Genomic DNA, 16828 nt, shown 5'->3' on the forward strand with positions numbered 1-16828 from the left:
AATTGAAAATCTTTAATAAAGCATCAGGAGCAGAAGGAGGTGCTTATTCAGGTACTATCACATTGTGGGTCATTGAATGACCAAGGCCATTCAGTTTTACACATCTGACTCTGGGCCAAAAAACTGACATTCATTGTGAGATTTTGTGCACAATATTTTGCGTATTACTGTGTATGCACAGTGTCAAAATTAAGGTCACTAATGTGTAACTCAGTATTCACATCGGTACCCTTAATGTTGCAATACAGGTCTTACCATGATAAAAATTGCCCAATTGGTATTTTATTTTCTGATGCTGATTAGTGACACGACGTAACACTTATTATTTTATGTATCGATACTAAAAATATAGTTCAACAAATTTTGTCCATACGATTGACAAACTGTTCATATATTGTTACAATTCGTAAGTTATTATTTACCTCTTTGTTCGTTCTGAGTTACAACATACATAAAATTTCTGGTCGAATTTGAAATCTCCTATAGAGCATTGGAGCAGAAGGAGGTACGAACCGCTCATAGAGGTAGTAAATTTGGGTCATACACTGACCAAGGTCATAGAGTGTTACACATCTGACTCTTGGCCAAGAAACTGTTGCATAATTTGGGCTGTCATACCTCCCTGTGACAGTGTAACTGTGCATGCACACAGTGAAATGTACATGAATCTAAGGTGTAACTCTGTATCCACGTGACTCTTAAAAGTTGGTGGACAGGACCAAAACATGATAAAAGCTGCAAACATGTGTTGAAGTCTGTAAACGATTGGCAACAGCACGTAACACGTATATTCACTGTCGGTACAACAAATCTGGCCTGGAAACGTAACAAAACTTATCCGACATGGTTCAGGCACTGCATGTGGGTCTACAGTCTCTTCTCCCGTGATGTACTAGTTGCCCTCATATGCGTTCGTGAAGATCTCACTATTTTAATGAGATGTTCGAGAAAGTCTCGCTACGCAATGTTTTGGGGTTCGAAACGATCATCGTAACTATTCTCAATACATACTTAATAAAGTGTCTAAGAAATTTAATGTGTCAGTGGGAGGAATTATCGTTTCTGCCACGGGTAATAGCACAAACAAGAGAAGAGGAAAGGTTCATCGAATATTAACTAGTTGTATTATCACTAGTTGTAATATCGGGGAATATCTAGTTGGAATATTATTCAGTTTTAAATAGAGCAGACGAAAAGCTGCTGATTGCAAATTCATTAGTTATAATAAATTGTAACATACACCTAACCGGTTGTAACGCAATCCGTACATAGTGAAACGTACACGTCACTGATGTGTAACTGTTTATCCACATGACCCTTGATATTGGTGTATAGGTCATTTCATGAGCCAGGTGCATAATTTGTTTTAATGTGTGAACAGATTTGACACAATTCAATGGCATGCATCGAACTCTACAGCTTCCACTGCCACGACAAAATTGTTTGGTCTGGAATGCGTTGTCCAGTGATATTTTACTACATTGTGAGGGTCCTGCGGACTATAAAAGGGCGCGGTTGCAGTAGTATATCCCTCAACAACAAAGATTTTTCCGTCCACCTTTCACTACTACACAAACATTTTTCATTTTCAATAACTTCACACTTCCCATTTCATTCTACTGAAGGGTGGCAATGAACCCGTGCATGAAATTTATTATTAGTATTCTTCAACCCTCCTCTAACCTCAATTGCAGTGTCATCAATAGAGGGTTCACACAGAAATCAAGCTCTTGGGTGCCAAATAGCAGCCAGTAGGTTGCATGATGTTCGAGAAGATCTCGCTAATTTAATGAGATGTTCGAGAAGGCCTCGCTACATCAATTGTTTTGGGGTTCGAATCGACCATCTCTATGTTCTCAATAGACACTTACTAAAGTGTCTAAGAAATTATATGTGTTAGAGGGCCGGACTTATTGTTTGTGCCAAGGGCAATTGCGCACACGAGAGAAGAGGAAAGGTTCATCGGATATTAACTAGTTGTAGTATCACTAGTTGTAATATCAGGGAATTTCTAGTTGTAATATCAGTAGTTTTAACTAGATAAGACGAAAAACTGCCGTTTCCATATTCATTAGTTGTAATGAATTGTAACATATACATAACTGGTTGTAACTCAACATGTACATGGAGTAATCAAAATTTGTTGCATTTTAAATATTAGTTACCCTACTTTCAAATTACTTGTCCCAACGAAGTATCATGTTCTTCTGCGAAACTGTTACTTATTATGTGGTCATGTGGAACCAAGCCAAGCCGCCAATTGTAAGTTCGTTTCTGTACTGAAGGAGTAATACCTATTGAAGTGCCTGTAATACTATCTGTAATACTTATCGTTAATACAATTGTAAACAAATTGTCTAAATTTTAACATATAGGCAAATGACAAGGTGCCTGTACAAGAACATCAATAAGCGGTAACAGCTTATTAACGTCCTGTAATTTATGTAAATACTGGTGGTAACTTCTTGTTACACTTGAAAAGTAAGGTGACTGACGAATAATTGGGTATTCACCTGACCCAATTGTTGTTGGAGTACAGGTCATGATCGAATCAAATTAAACAATTATTTCATCCACACACTATACATTTGACTAAATGTTGAGTCTATTGTCTCGTTAATAGGTGGTTGCCATGCCTTCATGTACTCACCCAGGAGTACTATCCCGTGGAGAACAACATGAAATGACATAGGAAGCAGTTGGTCAAGTTGTCAGAAGAAACCATTTACTATGCATGGTCTTAAATAGGTGCTCTGTTAAAAATTTCTACCTCTTTTTTTCTCCCACCTAATTCTTTATCAGTAGATCCTTCCTTTCATCCAACCAAAAAGCAGTAGGTATTAGCATAGTCATGCAATCCACAAACGAAGGATCTCATACAAGCTCACCATCAAATGTTCGGCAAAAAAGACGGAAAGTATCGTTAGATCCAACAAATGCCATAAGCAAGTATGAAACACCAGATGGGAGGATTTTATATGGTACCAAACGCGAGTTCAGGAACGCTCCACTTAACACCAACAACTCTCTGGGACTAGCTGGTCACATTTTTAAAAATACGGTCAACGATCATCTACCGTCTGGCTATTTCGTTATGGACCATGAACCCATATGGGAGCCTGTTCGTGAGCGAAGAATGGAATTAGAGGTATTTTGTCGCTGGCATGGCATCCGCATCCCGAGAACAAGGTCAGCGGATCTTGTTATAGGACCACAAGCCAATGATGCAAGCGTATTACATAGACTACAGCGAGAAGTTATGCAGATGGAGCGTAGGCTTCACAGGTTCCATGAGATCCAGGCCGCAAAAAGACATGGTATGGTTCAACACATTTTAGCAGATCCCATGCTTATATCGGACCCGGACCTATCTGACTTTACTGAATCAAGCGACGATGACTTTCAAAGGTACATACCCCACTGTTTAATGCATGACGGCGTTCCCAGGTGTTGTATGGGATACAACTGATAACAAGGGATGTAGTCCAATGTTCATCAGGGTAGCGATAAAACTATACTCATTATAATCTCTACTCCCACAAATTGCTTACCATATTTGGATATTAGTGATGCCTGTTAAACAGTCGTAACTAGTTGTAACGCAACAGTAACATATCCCTTACTGGTTGTAACCCATTGTGTACTGTTCGTTCTTCCTTTTTGTGACATTGTAAAACTTCGTTTTAACGTTACAAATTAATTCTCCAAGGAATCATTTTCTTATGCGCACCTATTACCAACATGTGGTCGTGACCTGGCTTGACCATAATTCAATTAACCTAAAAACTTGTACCTAATCCTTGTAATACCAATTGATGTGCCTGTGATACATCATGTCAATGGGGCGCTAAATTCGTCAATCGATACAAAACAAATGGCCTAAATGATAATATTTTAATAAAAATAGCCCAATAATAATTCGAATTTAGAATCGTAACAAAATCAAGACAATTTATACTTTAGACTGTGTTATCTTATACATCGTACCTTTGGCGGTGCGATCTATGCCAATAAATATGTTATTAAGGTATGCAATTGAATGTAGTAGAATGGTATACATATCACGACAGCCATTCAACTGTTATGGTCGATTTAGTGAAAAATATCCGATCACAAAAAACACGTTCAATTCTATTGTAAAATTGTTACTTCAATTTTCTACCAACTTTATAATTTCCTAACAATTTTATATAACCCAATACAAACTATTGATGATTACTACCACTAGATGTGATTACAATTGTAATCCACTTGTCTAAATTTGAAAAGAGTGAAATATCAATGGTGCCTGTACAACCTCGTCAATAAGTTGTAACACCCTATTAACTGCTTGTAACACGTACATATGCAGTATTCCTAAGTTGGGACAACCACTTAATGTCTCGTTCAAAAAATATAGTTACACATCATTCATCAATCTCATTCTCGGGGGAGGCGACGTCAACGCGAAGTTGCAATCCCTGGGTGTTATTTCTTCCCTGAAATGCGTAACGATGGTGAATCAGCAATATTATTAATGAAACATACGATTAATGATATACGATATCCAAGTCTCCAATTAACAACAGTACATAAATATGTGCTGTAACGATAAAAGTTTATCACCTGGGGTGAAGGTGCAAATACATGATATGCATCAACATCACAGTGTGTTAAAAGTGCTGCACGCTCCTCCTACATTACATAGTATAAGTAATCGACTGTCAACAAATCATTACCAATGCCTATATTGCTCACTTATAAAGTTAAATTGGACTAGACATTATAATGAAAATGATATATCAGACCATTAAGACATCTCTGACAGAGTTATACTTGAAAAAAATAGAAAATCTGGGATGCATCCATTCTGTAGGGACACTTGTAGGAGGCCCCTGATTAGCCAAACGGTGAACCTTCGAATAATAAAAAATAATATGTTATTAAAGCGAGCATACGTTAACTACATAATTTGCATGATTTGACAGCTTTCGGGTGCCCACCATTACAATACTATAAAAAAAGGGTTAATATCAGAAACCTCCCTTGAGGTTTCTTCTAATCACACCTAGAACCCCTCATGTTTTCGAAATCACACATAGCACCCCTGGAATGACAACTTTGGTATCATTGTCCGCCCCTCATTATTTTTGTTCCACTTTTACCCTCCTTGTGAACTCTATTTATGTAGAGTTAATTTCGGAAACCTCCCTTGAGGTTTTCCCTAAATTATGTAAAACTATTATGTAATTATGTAATATTTTTTGTACAAAGTGTAATTCTAATTGAACTATTTGTAAAATTTATCAACACAAATACGATTATTACATATTGGACTCATATGTACAATAACAACTTATCAGACTTCTATTGTAACGATGTACAAGAAATTTACATAAAATTACAAAATGTTCAAAAAATGTTACACGATTTAGGGATGGTTGATCTAACAATTGTTCCTATCCCACTCCCTAATATTAAATAGCTATAGAGTTTCCAGTGATGTTGACTTTTGGCAATGGACATAGTGCCATTGCCAAAATTGCAATTTCTAAGTGAATAATAACATAATCTAAAAGTAGTTTAAAGATGATGGGAATTCACGAGTATATAGCATTAGCAATCCATTTTTACTTGATAATAGGGTATCGCAATATTAATAACTTACAAACTCCATTCGACTAGGATGCACAAAAAACTATTTATACGACCTCATTTTCATAAAAATGGAAGAGCAAGTTGATTTACAACTACAATCACATATTGAAACTATTGCTGCCATTATGACAATCCATAGTCACATTTTTTTTTATCACCGTTCAGATCAATGTAACATTTTTTAAACAATGTGTAACTTTATGTGAATTATTTGTAAAACTTAATAACAGAAATGCAATCTATTATAAAGATGTACAAGAAGCTTACATAAAATTACAAAATGTTCAAAACATGTTACACTGCTTAAGAACGATTTTGTAGTGTTACCTTTGCGTGGAGGGATGTGAGTTACATAAATAGAGTTCACAAGGAGGGTAAAAGTGGAACAAAAATAATGAGGGGCGGACAATGATACCAAAGTTGTCATTCCAGGGGTGCTAAGTGTGATTTCGAAAACATGAGGGGTTCTAGGTGTGATTAGAAGAAACCTCAAGGGAGGTTTCTGATATTAACCCTAAAAAAAAGGTAGCTCTACTACACGAATAAGAAGGTCTTTATTTTAACTACTGAATATATACATACCGTTTCACTTTCATCGATATTCGGAGCAATAGCGTTTGGAGGGTCATTCACTGTCTGGCTCATTGAATGCGTCTACGAGTTTCGTATGGACCAAATCATTGTATAAGACAAACAAAATAGGTATATCAGGAGGGATGACAGCCGTAACAACATTATCACACAATGTAAGATCAATGTAACTATTTATGCTGTTAGAAACATCCAAATAAAAGCAACAGTCATGTCCGTTTTATACTAACCGAAACAGAGTCAGTAGATGAACGACATCCCATAAACATGTATTCCTCATATGAAATCGATGTCGGCTCCGATTCTGAGGCCTACAGTATTGACACGGCAATAATATTATTTCATAATGAATGATACCTAAACTTTAGTTAATAGCATAACGATAACTTAGTTTTAGCATAAATGTTCCCCGAGTACCAAAATTTGATCCATACCGTAGTCTGTGTAGTCCTTGATAATCTAGATTTTCTTTTTACTCTGTCAAATTTATCGATCCAACTTCGCATCACTCTACTTTTCTTCCCACCACCTCGTTTTTTAATGCCTCTTGCGACTACTGCCTCCCCCATTTCATTCACAATTTCAATTTTATCCCGTTCCTCCATATTCAGATTTTTTTGATTTTGCAAAGGTTGTTCTTCACTTTCTGAGAGGAGGAGCTCAACTCTCTTTGCCAAATCGGATATGACAGTGATTGCTACTTTGCTGGTGTCCTCCGACATTGCTGCTCGAGTTGCGACCTTAATCATGGCTGGAGCGAGCTCCCGATAACGAGTTGAAATCATTATTTTAGGATCAGCCACAACTTCCCGTCTTCGCCGATCAAAACAGTCTCCAGCCCGAGCTCTTTTTGTCCATCGCCTCTTAATGTATTCAGGAGGAATTATTTTTATGCCCACAGTATCAAACACCTTCAACGCGTGCCCACATAAAATGCCTTCATTCTCGTATTTTTTGCAACTACAACGTACACTTAGATCATTTCGATTGAATACCACTATTCTTTCAGGTCCTCCATCATACCTCATGACCGCAAACTCCACAATCATCGCTGCATCTTGCTGTCTCAATATAACCATAGCTGTTGACTCGCCATATTCATTTTGGAATGCAACAAATACGGTTGGTGAATACGTCTCTGATGCATGCACAAGCATAGGTGTTTGCCTTAACCCGACCATGGGGAGCTTTTGCCTCATTTCATATTCTGCGATCAGTTCATTATGTCTCTTTTCATCAACCACCCGATTGAAATGTCTAAAGAACTGCACAAGGTCATGATCCAGTTTCAAATGATTTTTAATTGCTGCATTTAGGCTTTCGCTAAGTTGGGTGCTTCGCATTCCCGCGGTCCATCTTTCTTTCATCATGCACCTTGCCCATTTATCACGAATTCTATACAACCCGGAGAGCCATTCATTATTTTCAAGATTGTGTTTCTTCACCATCGCCTCCCACACCCTATTGAATTGTTCCACTTCTTCAAACTCATACATGCATGCACCAAACATGTATGGAAGATCACTATTTTCCTTGTAGTGATTGCCAAGATGTTTCATAAAATTACGCCTTATGTGAAACGTACATAGACCGTGAAATGTTTCAGGCATAACAACTGAAAGAGCGGCTGCCATGGCATGATCTTGGTCGGTTAGTATGGTACTTGGACGCTTTCCGCACATTGCTTCTAGAAATGTACCAAACACCCATTTGAAAGAATCTATAGTCTCATCATACATAAGGGCAGCACCGAATATCACAATTTGCCTATGTTGGTTAAAACCCACAAACACTCCAAGTGGCCGGTATTCTTTATTTGTTTTGTAGGTTGTGTCGAATGTGACTACGTCTCCAAAAAATTTGTAGTCAATTAACATTCCTGCATCAGCCCAAAAGATATTCGTTATCTGCTCTTCACAGTCCAGCTGTACGGCATGAAAAAACGATGGATTCTCGAGTGTTTGCTCTTGAAAATAATTCAGCATGCTACCTGCTTCTCCATATTTCAAACTCCTTTCCCGTCGAGTACGAAGATATCGTTTCAGGTCTTCCCGAGTATATCCCACATTTCCCATCCCACCTGCCTCCTTTCCCATAAGCTCATGACTCTGTTTCAATGAAAGCCCAGCGTCCTCGCTTATTTCAGCTTGGAATCCTTGAGTCTCGCTCACTTTTCTTTGTGATGGCATCATGTGCGCACATTGAGCAATGTGCAACTCATGGTTATGCTCTAAGACAAGGTCATGCACACGGTACTTCATTGTTCCTCTAAACAACACGATAACCATTTTAGCTCCACACCCTGTTTTCGTCGGCGCTCGTGTCCTCTTTGGCATCACATCACCTTCGTACTTGCGCTTTACACCTTCCTTGCAGCAACTATATCTCCTAGACGTGGTCACGCCGTCTTTGTCTTTATTCAAATAGTCTTTACGTACACTAAAACCCATTTTAAAGGCATATTTGTTGTAAAACTGGTACGCATCCTCTTCGCTGTTGAACTCCATTCCTAACTCAGGGGTCCCATCTTCTGTCAATTTGCTGCAATCCATTACTTCTGATCCTACCAATTATGCATCAAACACCCTAATTTGCAACACTTCATGAATAGTATGTACATAAACGACAACATATATGTATATTACCATTCATAATGTCTTATGAATCATACATTACTCGTATACCAAATTCTATTATTACGCTATCAATATGATCAATGATTCACATCACCTTACTTTTATTCTAAGACAATCTGTGTACAAATACAACTCCATGTACACTAACTTATACGGATTGTAATGTATTGGTCACACGATGTAAGTCTATTTTAACTGTATGTACATCCACGCTGGTCATTATATTTTGATTCTAGATTCTTTAGCTCACTGGATCTTATGTCATTCGTTAATGACAACCGCATAAAATACACTAAATAGTCTTTGTGTTTATTTAAATAGTCTTTGCGTACACTAAATCCCATTTTAAAGGCATATTTGTTGTAAAACTTGTACGCATCCTCTTCCATGTTGAACTCCATTCCTAACTCATGAGTCCCATCTTCTGCCAATTTCTCTACAATTCATTACTTCTGCTCCTACCAATTATGCATCCAACACCATAAGTTACAATAGTTCATGAATAGTATGTATGTAAACGACAACATAAGTGTGTATTACCGTTTATAATATGTTATGTTACACACATTACTCGTATACCAAATTCTATTATTACTCCCATCGATATGATTAATGATTCACATCACTTTACTTTTACACTAATACAATGGCATTATCTATGTACAAATATAACTCCATGTACACTAAGTTATACGGACTGTAATGTGTTTTTCACTCCATGTAAGTCTATTTTAACTATATGTACATCCACTCTGGTGATTATATTTAGGTTCTAGGTACTTTGTTTCATTGGACGTTATGTAATTCGTTACTGACAATCGCCTAAGCCAATTCCTGTGCATTTTCTACTATTTCTATATTTTCAGGGCCAAACAAGCATTTTTTACTCATTCTAATACATTTCTTACATCATGTAATTTACTTACAAAACCAGGTACATCTATTTATTATTCACATATATCTTTTCCTCTGCTTTTCCTAGGTCAAACCCCAGACCTCCATTTTATACACACTGCATACTCAACAGAGGGGCAAACTAAGATTGCGTGATGACCATGGACCAACTAGTGGATGCACAAAGATTGTAATAGGGTGGTTATAACCTGTAACTTATCTACAGCAGCATGTACATTCATTCACTTGTTAAATAGTTCATCACTGCAAAACTGCACGCTCTCACACACACATACAGTACACATTGACTATTCTTCTATTATCTTCATATTATGTCTTTACTGAATCTAACATTCAGAAAAGTTGCTGGTATAAGATTCACAAAGTTGTTGATATGGTTGAATCACGTTACCTTGGCCCGTTGAGAGCTTTTTGTTTCACCCAATGCCCTTATGCACAGTTGCTTCTGCTATTAAGTTGCACAAAAAATGGTGGGCAACGTCAAATAATGAATTTCCTCTTTAATTCGCTTCTACCTTGCCGGCTGTCTTGCCCGTATTGCTCATACAATTTCTGAAGACATCGTTGGCCTTCTTTTACAGCATTCTAGCTGTTTGCCTTCTTCCTTCTTCTTCTGATGCCATAACCCAACTCTCTCCACCTAATTTCACGTCAGCCAAGCAACAATGACATACCCAGCTTGCTTTCTTCTCTCGGTTTTGGTTTGTGCGGCTAATTGAAATTTTGAACTTCGTTTTCAAAATTTCAATTCTTCCGTTTAGAGGAAACGGAGTCCGTCAATCTTATTTTTTTTCCTTTCGTCAAACGGTGACATTTTTTTCCTTCAAAACAACCAGTTGACGTGGTTTATTTCTGGCCTTACCTTTCTTTCTGTGAGGGGACCGTTCAGGAGCGGTCCTTCTGAGGACCGCTCCTGCCCCGTATCCCTCGTCAACCCTGCTCAACCTACTTGATCTGTTATTTTCCAATTAAACAAATTTCCCCTAGTTTTATTAGCTGATTCTTTAGCTAATTTCAGTGTGATGTAGGGTAAACGGTAACTATGGAGAATAGCAACAATCATTATTGTCTCTCAATCACACCTTCAAGCTTAGTACTTTTATCAATTATTGGGTTTATTACCTTGATCTTGATCCGGGCTTTATACATTATACATCGGAGCAGCCAACCTCGTAGTGCCTCGTCACAGCAAAAGCCCCTCAGCACCCTCATTGTTCTGGGTTCGGGTATGCATATCCTTTATTATTTGATCTATTTTTGAGTTTTGGATTGTGGGTTTTGTTGATTTTTCCATTTTTATTAATGGGTTTGTTTATATATTTTTTTCTTGCAATGAATTTGTAACGGTAGGTGGTCATACAGCAGAGATGATTAATTTGTTGAACGTGCTTCAGAAAAATAGTTTTACGCCTAGGTATTATATTGCTGCTGCGACTGATAACATGAGCCTTCAAAAGGCACAAGTTCTTGAAAACTCTTGGCTCAATGAGGTATTTTGTTCCGTTTTGTGCTGTTGAGCTCTTGATTACTGAATTTATCTTTATTAGTAGGACTGTATTCTGTGGATACTCAAGCACAACTAATCTAGGATGTGAATCGTCGTATTGATCTATATTAGATTGAACTATTTATTAGCTTAGAGAATTATTCTTCTATTGTTATTGACAAAAGATAATCGGATGAATCATTAATTTTACATCAGTGATCCAGTAAAGCTTATGAAAAGGAACGGATTGGACATATAAACATCTGTTTGGATCATTCATGTGATAAGTGACAGCCTCTTTTCAGTATTTAACAGTTAGTCATCAGAATCAACCTCCTTACTCCAAAATCCAAGTATAAAGGTTTGGTTTCCACAAGAATTGCAACTATAAATGCAGGTTGCTTTGTTTTAAAATGATTTTCTTATAGCCTTGAAAACTCTGTTTGTCTCAAAGGTCCAAATGCACTATCTTTGTTCCTGTTTCTTAGCAGTTGGGTCAAATCTATCTACATCCAGCTTTTGATATACAACACTTTCTAATGTGCTTAGTTTAGATTCGGTAGTTAATAAGAGAAAATTACATGTTTTTGTTAATTCTTGTGTCTTCATGGGATGAAACATCCAACATATGTTCTTCATTTAATGAACACATTAAGTTTGTACCTGAGAGTTGGGCTCCTTTTGATGGGTCATTTTAGTTTGTTTATGTGCTATGGAGATTTCTTCCCCTACTTAGGCTGTCTAGTAGAAGAAGAACCAACGAAGGCATTCTTAACTGCTTTCTCTTGTTTTAGGGAGGAGATGAAGAGGTTGGATCTGCTAAATTCATGCAGATATACCGAAGCCGAGAGGTCGGTCAATCATATATAACCTCTGTTGGAACCACCTTAATTGCTTTGGCTCATGCATTGTGGCTAATGATAAAGATCAGACCTCATGTGGTATTTCATATACCTTATACACGACACTCTCTCTATAAACTACTGGTGAAGTCCTGGCTTTTTCTCCTCTTACCCTTTTGCTTTGTTGGTTCTGTTATTTGTACTCTCTGCAGATTTTGTGCAATGGACCTGGAACTTGTATACCTCTTTGCGCAATTGCTTTCATCTTCAAGGTTTTATGTCCTTCATCTGCAAGTGTGCCATACCTCAATGTTCTTTTCCAACTTCTTAATAGATCATTAGGTTCCTCTTGTTAATTTACTAGTACAACAATACAGTTATAGTTCAGTAGTTTCCTCTTGTTAATTTACTAATATGATGGCGCAGAGTTGCAAACTCAGAAGGTGGTTAAGGATTTAAGTCTCTCTATCTCTACATTTTCCACTTAACTTTGACTGCTTTGATTGTTGATGGAGTCTGCTTTAATTATGTTCTATGTTACTTTCAGATTCTTGGAATTAGATGGTCATATATATTCTATGTTGAAAGCATTGCAAGAGTGAGGAGGCTTTCTTTAAGCGCACTGCTTCTTTACAAACTACGCATGGCTGATCAGTTATTTGTGCAGTGGCCACAACTAAAATCAAAATATCATCGAGCTCATTATGTTGGGCGTCTTATGTAACTCATTCATTTTTGCAGCTGTTCAAAGGTACTTCAATGTATAAATTTCAAGTTATTGTCATATATGTGTGGTTTATAGTAGCCCTTCTGAGAGGTGTCTCTTTAATTTTATGAAACCATGGTTGTCTTTGGGTGCAATCTATGAAAATTAGTCAGCATTGGCTAATTATTTAGAAATGTTTTCACACCACAAAGGAATAGCATGTTAACATTAGCGTAGAAATTAAGTTCTATCTCAAAGCACATTTTACTATGTGATTATTGCATGGAGAGGCTTGTCTACAATGTTTGATTAGATACTATCCAGATTCTAACTCACCACCCAACAGAAAGAATGACAAACTGCACAGTTTTATATTTGATGGTTCTGACGTTGTAGCATCGAAACATAATGTATATAGACTGGAAAATTGTTAAACTAGTCCTGAATGATGCTTTATAAAACTAGCCGTGTAATTATATATGCTATACTCTGCAGGTTAGTCAGAGCGAAACTGCCTTTTTGACTAATTTCATTTCCATTTTTGGTAGAACATGACTAGCGTCTTGATTCAATCTTCTTAACTTATTTTAGGACTTAATGCATGAACAAAGCCAAGTTTTCCTGGTCACAAGCGCAATAAATTGATGAAAAAGTTGCATAAGATGGTCCATTATCAGTTATAATTAATCTAATGCGATTATTTTGCCTCTTTTTAAATTTTTCTGGGTTCAGGAGTTTTTTTTTTTTTTTGGGGGGGGGGTTAATTTGAAGTTTAAGTTCAAACTTTTTCTGATTTGAAGAGATATCCTGAATGGCTCCCTCCTTTCCTTTTTGTTTACACTATATCCTTTTCCATCTTGTTATTTAATTTCTTTTCTGGGCCACACTTGTTCTGGAATTCATCAGCAAATTGATAAGAATGCTCATCACTCGTGGTCTAATGCATTTCTTTTTTCTGAAATTCAGTTTCATGAAACTTGGGCTATGACTTGCACGCCAATCATCTGGGAGGATGACTTGACTTACCGTGTATTTGATGGAGATGGTTCTATGATAAAATGTACAATTTGCAGGGAGAAAAAAATTAGCTCAGTGTTAGCTGTTCTTTGTACTCAATGGTGAATATTACTTAATGTGGCAGGGGAAGTTGACAGCAACTTCCTTGGGGTTCCATCAACGGACAGCAAGTACACTGACGTATACTTTTTAGCCCTTAGTTCTTCTTTCTACAACTGCTTTATATACCAAAGCATCTTAATTTGGTATAACATTGTAAGAGATGAAGGAAAAGGCAATGTGAGCATGGAAAATAGAAATAGGTTGTAGACATGTATACCACTCTGGGCAAAACTGGTGATTTTTCGAGAAGAAGGGGGCTCTTTGTGCTGATTATAGTGCGGTAAAAATTTTATTTGACACAGCTATTGACACTTCTCTCATCAGTTATTTGTTGAATTTGATGCTCAGGAGTTTTTAAAGGATTTATAATAGAACTTTGACACGCAGCATATATCATTTTCAGTATTGAAAGGGTGGCAGAGAATGTTGATTAATATCTGTGGTGCTGTAAAATATTTATAGAACTGAAAACAGTAAATCTTGTAGTGGTGGAGCTGAAAACTTAGTCATCAAGGTGCTAGTTAAATTCAAGACATTGGGATGTCCTGTGCTTCTTCCTACATTTACTCTTCAGGAGAATGTTAAATGCTTAAGGTAAAGAGTATGCTATAAGGAGATGACAAAATATGGTAGGATAAGTGAATTAGGGATTCATGGCCATTTTGAAAATTTGACTAGAATTTTGATTCATTACTCCAACTTAATTGGTTAAGATCTATTGATTATTCAAAAGGGGTTCTTTGATAAATGTTTGGGACTATCACTTGGACGTACCTGTAATTTTTCCAAACCCTAAGGAAGTAGACATCAGGAACTCAAATTGCATAAGGTACTTGGGAACTTTTAAACATGTATGTAAATAATCTAATTAGAATTCCTCAGATGCAAATGGGATACTTGATACACGGTCTGCTATTCTAATTTCTAAAGATTTTGACTATGATTTGGTCAAATTATAAGTCCATATGATAATTTTGCCAAATTTTAGGGGAGGTAAATGTCATTTAACTCAATTATTAACTATGGCAACCAGTTCAAGAGTTATTTAACCAATTATTACATGGGAACATGTAAGAGTTATTTACAGAGTTTTTAAGAATTGAAACTTATTAGTAATTATGGATATGAAATATATTATATAAAAATGTAGAAGTTATAGATAAAAATGGCACTGTTTTCTTTTCCCATCTATTGGATATATTGTTAAAGGTAAAGTTAGGAGGAGGTCCTAAAAGTGACAAATTATTAAGTGCTAACTTTGCTATAATATGGATATATGCCTTGCTCTCTTTTGGTGTAGATTTTGTAAATGTCAATTTTGGAAAGTAATTACATACAATAATCAGCTATCTAAAAAAGTTACCCTTTGATAGATTTTGGATTTTGCAAATGAGAACGTTACAAAAAAAAAATGGTAATAGCACTCCACTTTTTGTTAATGATACTCTCATTATCATTTTTATCATATAATTATTATTTATTAGAATATATGATTAAAAAAGTGTCATTAATAAAAAATGAAGTGCAATTGTCATTTAAAAAAAATTGATTATTCAAAATCAGAATTTAACATTTGATCAACTGAGAAAGCGAATCCTTATACTATATAAGATTGAGTTTTTGGTCAAAGAGTAGGTTGAATTTCAACCGCATGGGTGGGGGCTTTTTGGGAATGTTAAATATTGTGTATTAGCCTAACAGCTTTAGGTGCAACTTCACAAAGCATGTATTTGGATATGTTTACTGAAATGACCCCATTTTAATACATTTAAAGTTCTCATTGATGAGCCATCTGAGTATTGATGGAATATGTGATGAGTGTGCAACCATTTTTGCCTGTTGTACACCTCATATATGCTTGTGTGTTGATGTAATTACCGAAATACCCCTTAGGCCCAATTATTCCTCTAAACGGACAAGTAAACGTTGCTTCTATGTGGGAGGGGGTGTCGTTGAAATCGTCCGGTACCTGAAACGTTCCAATGGTTGCCTAACCGGTATGGCTGTTAATGGTTTGGTCGGAACCCACTTCCTCATCTTTTAATCTGCATTTATGCCCCACGAACGTAGGTCCGTTACCCCCTTTCAGCTTCAGTTTCCCGTCGCCTCCCTTTACAGTGACCTGCTATGACGTTTCCTCTTCTTGGATTCAATTGCTTAGGTCCGACTTCTGTTAGCTAGATGAGCCACTGGTGTATGAACTCTACTCTGAAATTACCAATCATTTGTCTGTTCTTTTTAGACTTTGGATTGATCGCAAATTCTAGCATGATTGGTATTCAGCCTTTTTCTTTTCTGTGTAAGAGTTTTAATTAATTTGTCGAATGTGATTTGCATTTTTTTGGTTTTCAATTGGTGAAGAAAGAGTAAAGATGCCCATTTTTGTTTCGAATTTAAGCTGCATTTCTGCTGCTTGGTACTTGGGAATAATTGTTTTAGGAATTTAGGAAAATGGAAACTTTTGCAGAACTTTGAATAAGCATAATCCCATTTCAATTTTCGAAGCCTCGTATGGTGCCTCAAAGGTATGATCACAGACTCATAGCAATGTTGGAGGGTATAGTGATTGTGAGTTTGAACTCTAATTTATTCATGATTCTGGGAACTTTTTTCATAATTTTGATTGCCATTAGGAGTTCATGAAAGGTGTGGTTGGTGCAAGGTCATCTTCTGCATTCTTTAGGTTATTTTGCTTTTTGGTAGTATCGAATTTATGGGGTTCAACAGCTGAAGTTTAACAATTGATAAACTTCAGGTTTTCCTTTTTCCTTTGTAGTTCAAGAGTTAATCAGTTATTAGACAGTGAAGTTCTTAGTTCACCACTTTTGCAGTTCAGGGTTTTTTCTATGTTTGCTATGAAGAAATTATTTTATCTCAAGTCATGTTGCAGCGGAAA

The 16828-nt window shown here is 36.6% G+C and overlaps 3 protein-coding genes across 4 annotated transcripts in view; 2 read left to right on the top strand and 1 right to left on the bottom strand.

Annotated features, from left to right (window-relative positions):
• Positions 1-4406: 4406 nt before the first annotated feature.
• Positions 4407-8780, bottom strand: LOC113693170 (protein FAR1-RELATED SEQUENCE 5-like). Its single transcript, XM_072053544.1, has 5 exons — positions 6663-8780; positions 6459-6539; positions 6220-6291; positions 4606-4674; positions 4407-4478 (listed from the first exon to the last, which is right to left on the bottom strand). Exons 1-5 carry the CDS (start codon positions 8778-8780, stop codon positions 4407-4409), a joined length of 2412 nt encoding a protein of 803 aa, XP_071909645.1.
• A 2041-nt stretch (positions 8781-10821) lies between these two features.
• Positions 10822-12709, top strand: LOC113694212 (UDP-N-acetylglucosamine transferase subunit ALG14-like). Its single transcript, XM_072053545.1, has 6 exons — positions 10822-11005; positions 11130-11269; positions 12060-12206; positions 12320-12418; positions 12534-12550; positions 12655-12709. The coding sequence occupies exons 1-6, from the start codon at positions 10822-10824 to the stop codon at positions 12707-12709; spliced, it is 642 nt and encodes a 213-aa protein (XP_071909646.1).
• Positions 12092-16828, top strand: part of LOC113692873 (uncharacterized) — a 35790-nt gene continuing 31053 nt past the window's right edge. Inside the window, exons 1-2 of one of the 2 annotated variants that reach the window (XM_072053326.1) lie at positions 12092-12116; positions 12655-12858. In XM_072053326.1, the coding sequence (XP_071909427.1) occupies positions 12812-12858 (47 nt within the window). In that variant the 5' untranslated portion in view covers positions 12092-12116; positions 12655-12811. Of the gene's footprint in view, positions 12117-12146; positions 12252-12654; positions 12859-16828 lie in introns of those variants that run through there. The other variant, XM_072053325.1, reaches the window with a different exon arrangement.

The sequence above is a fragment of the Coffea arabica genome, chromosome 6c (genome assembly GCF_036785885.1).
Source record: "Coffea arabica cultivar ET-39 chromosome 6c, Coffea Arabica ET-39 HiFi, whole genome shotgun sequence".
Lineage (NCBI taxonomy): Eukaryota > Viridiplantae > Streptophyta > Magnoliopsida > Gentianales > Rubiaceae > Coffea > Coffea arabica.

What these genes read in the sequence shown, in the direction of transcription:
- LOC113693170 (XM_072053544.1), bottom strand. Translation starts at nt 8,780, where the DNA reads ATGGATTGCAGCAAATTGACAGAAGATGGGACCCCTGAGTTAGGAATG. An exon ending in CAAGGACTACACAGACTACG is followed by an intron (nt 6,540 to 6,662) that starts GTATGGATCAAA and finishes TCAATACTGTAG; the next exon opens with GCCTCAGAATCGGAGCCGAC. An exon ending in TATTTGCACCTTCACCCCAG is followed by an intron (nt 4,479 to 4,605) that starts GTGATAAACTTT and finishes TACGCATTTCAG; the next exon opens with GGAAGAAATAACACCCAGGG.
- LOC113694212 (XM_072053545.1), top strand. Translation starts at nt 10,822, where the DNA reads ATGGAGAATAGCAACAATCATTATTGTCTCTCAATCACACCTTCAAGC. An exon ending in AAAACTCTTGGCTCAATGAG is followed by an intron (nt 11,270 to 12,059) that starts GTATTTTGTTCC and finishes CTCTTGTTTTAG; the next exon opens with GGAGGAGATGAAGAGGTTGG. An exon ending in TAAAGATCAGACCTCATGTG is followed by an intron (nt 12,207 to 12,319) that starts GTATTTCATATA and finishes TACTCTCTGCAG; the next exon opens with ATTTTGTGCAATGGACCTGG.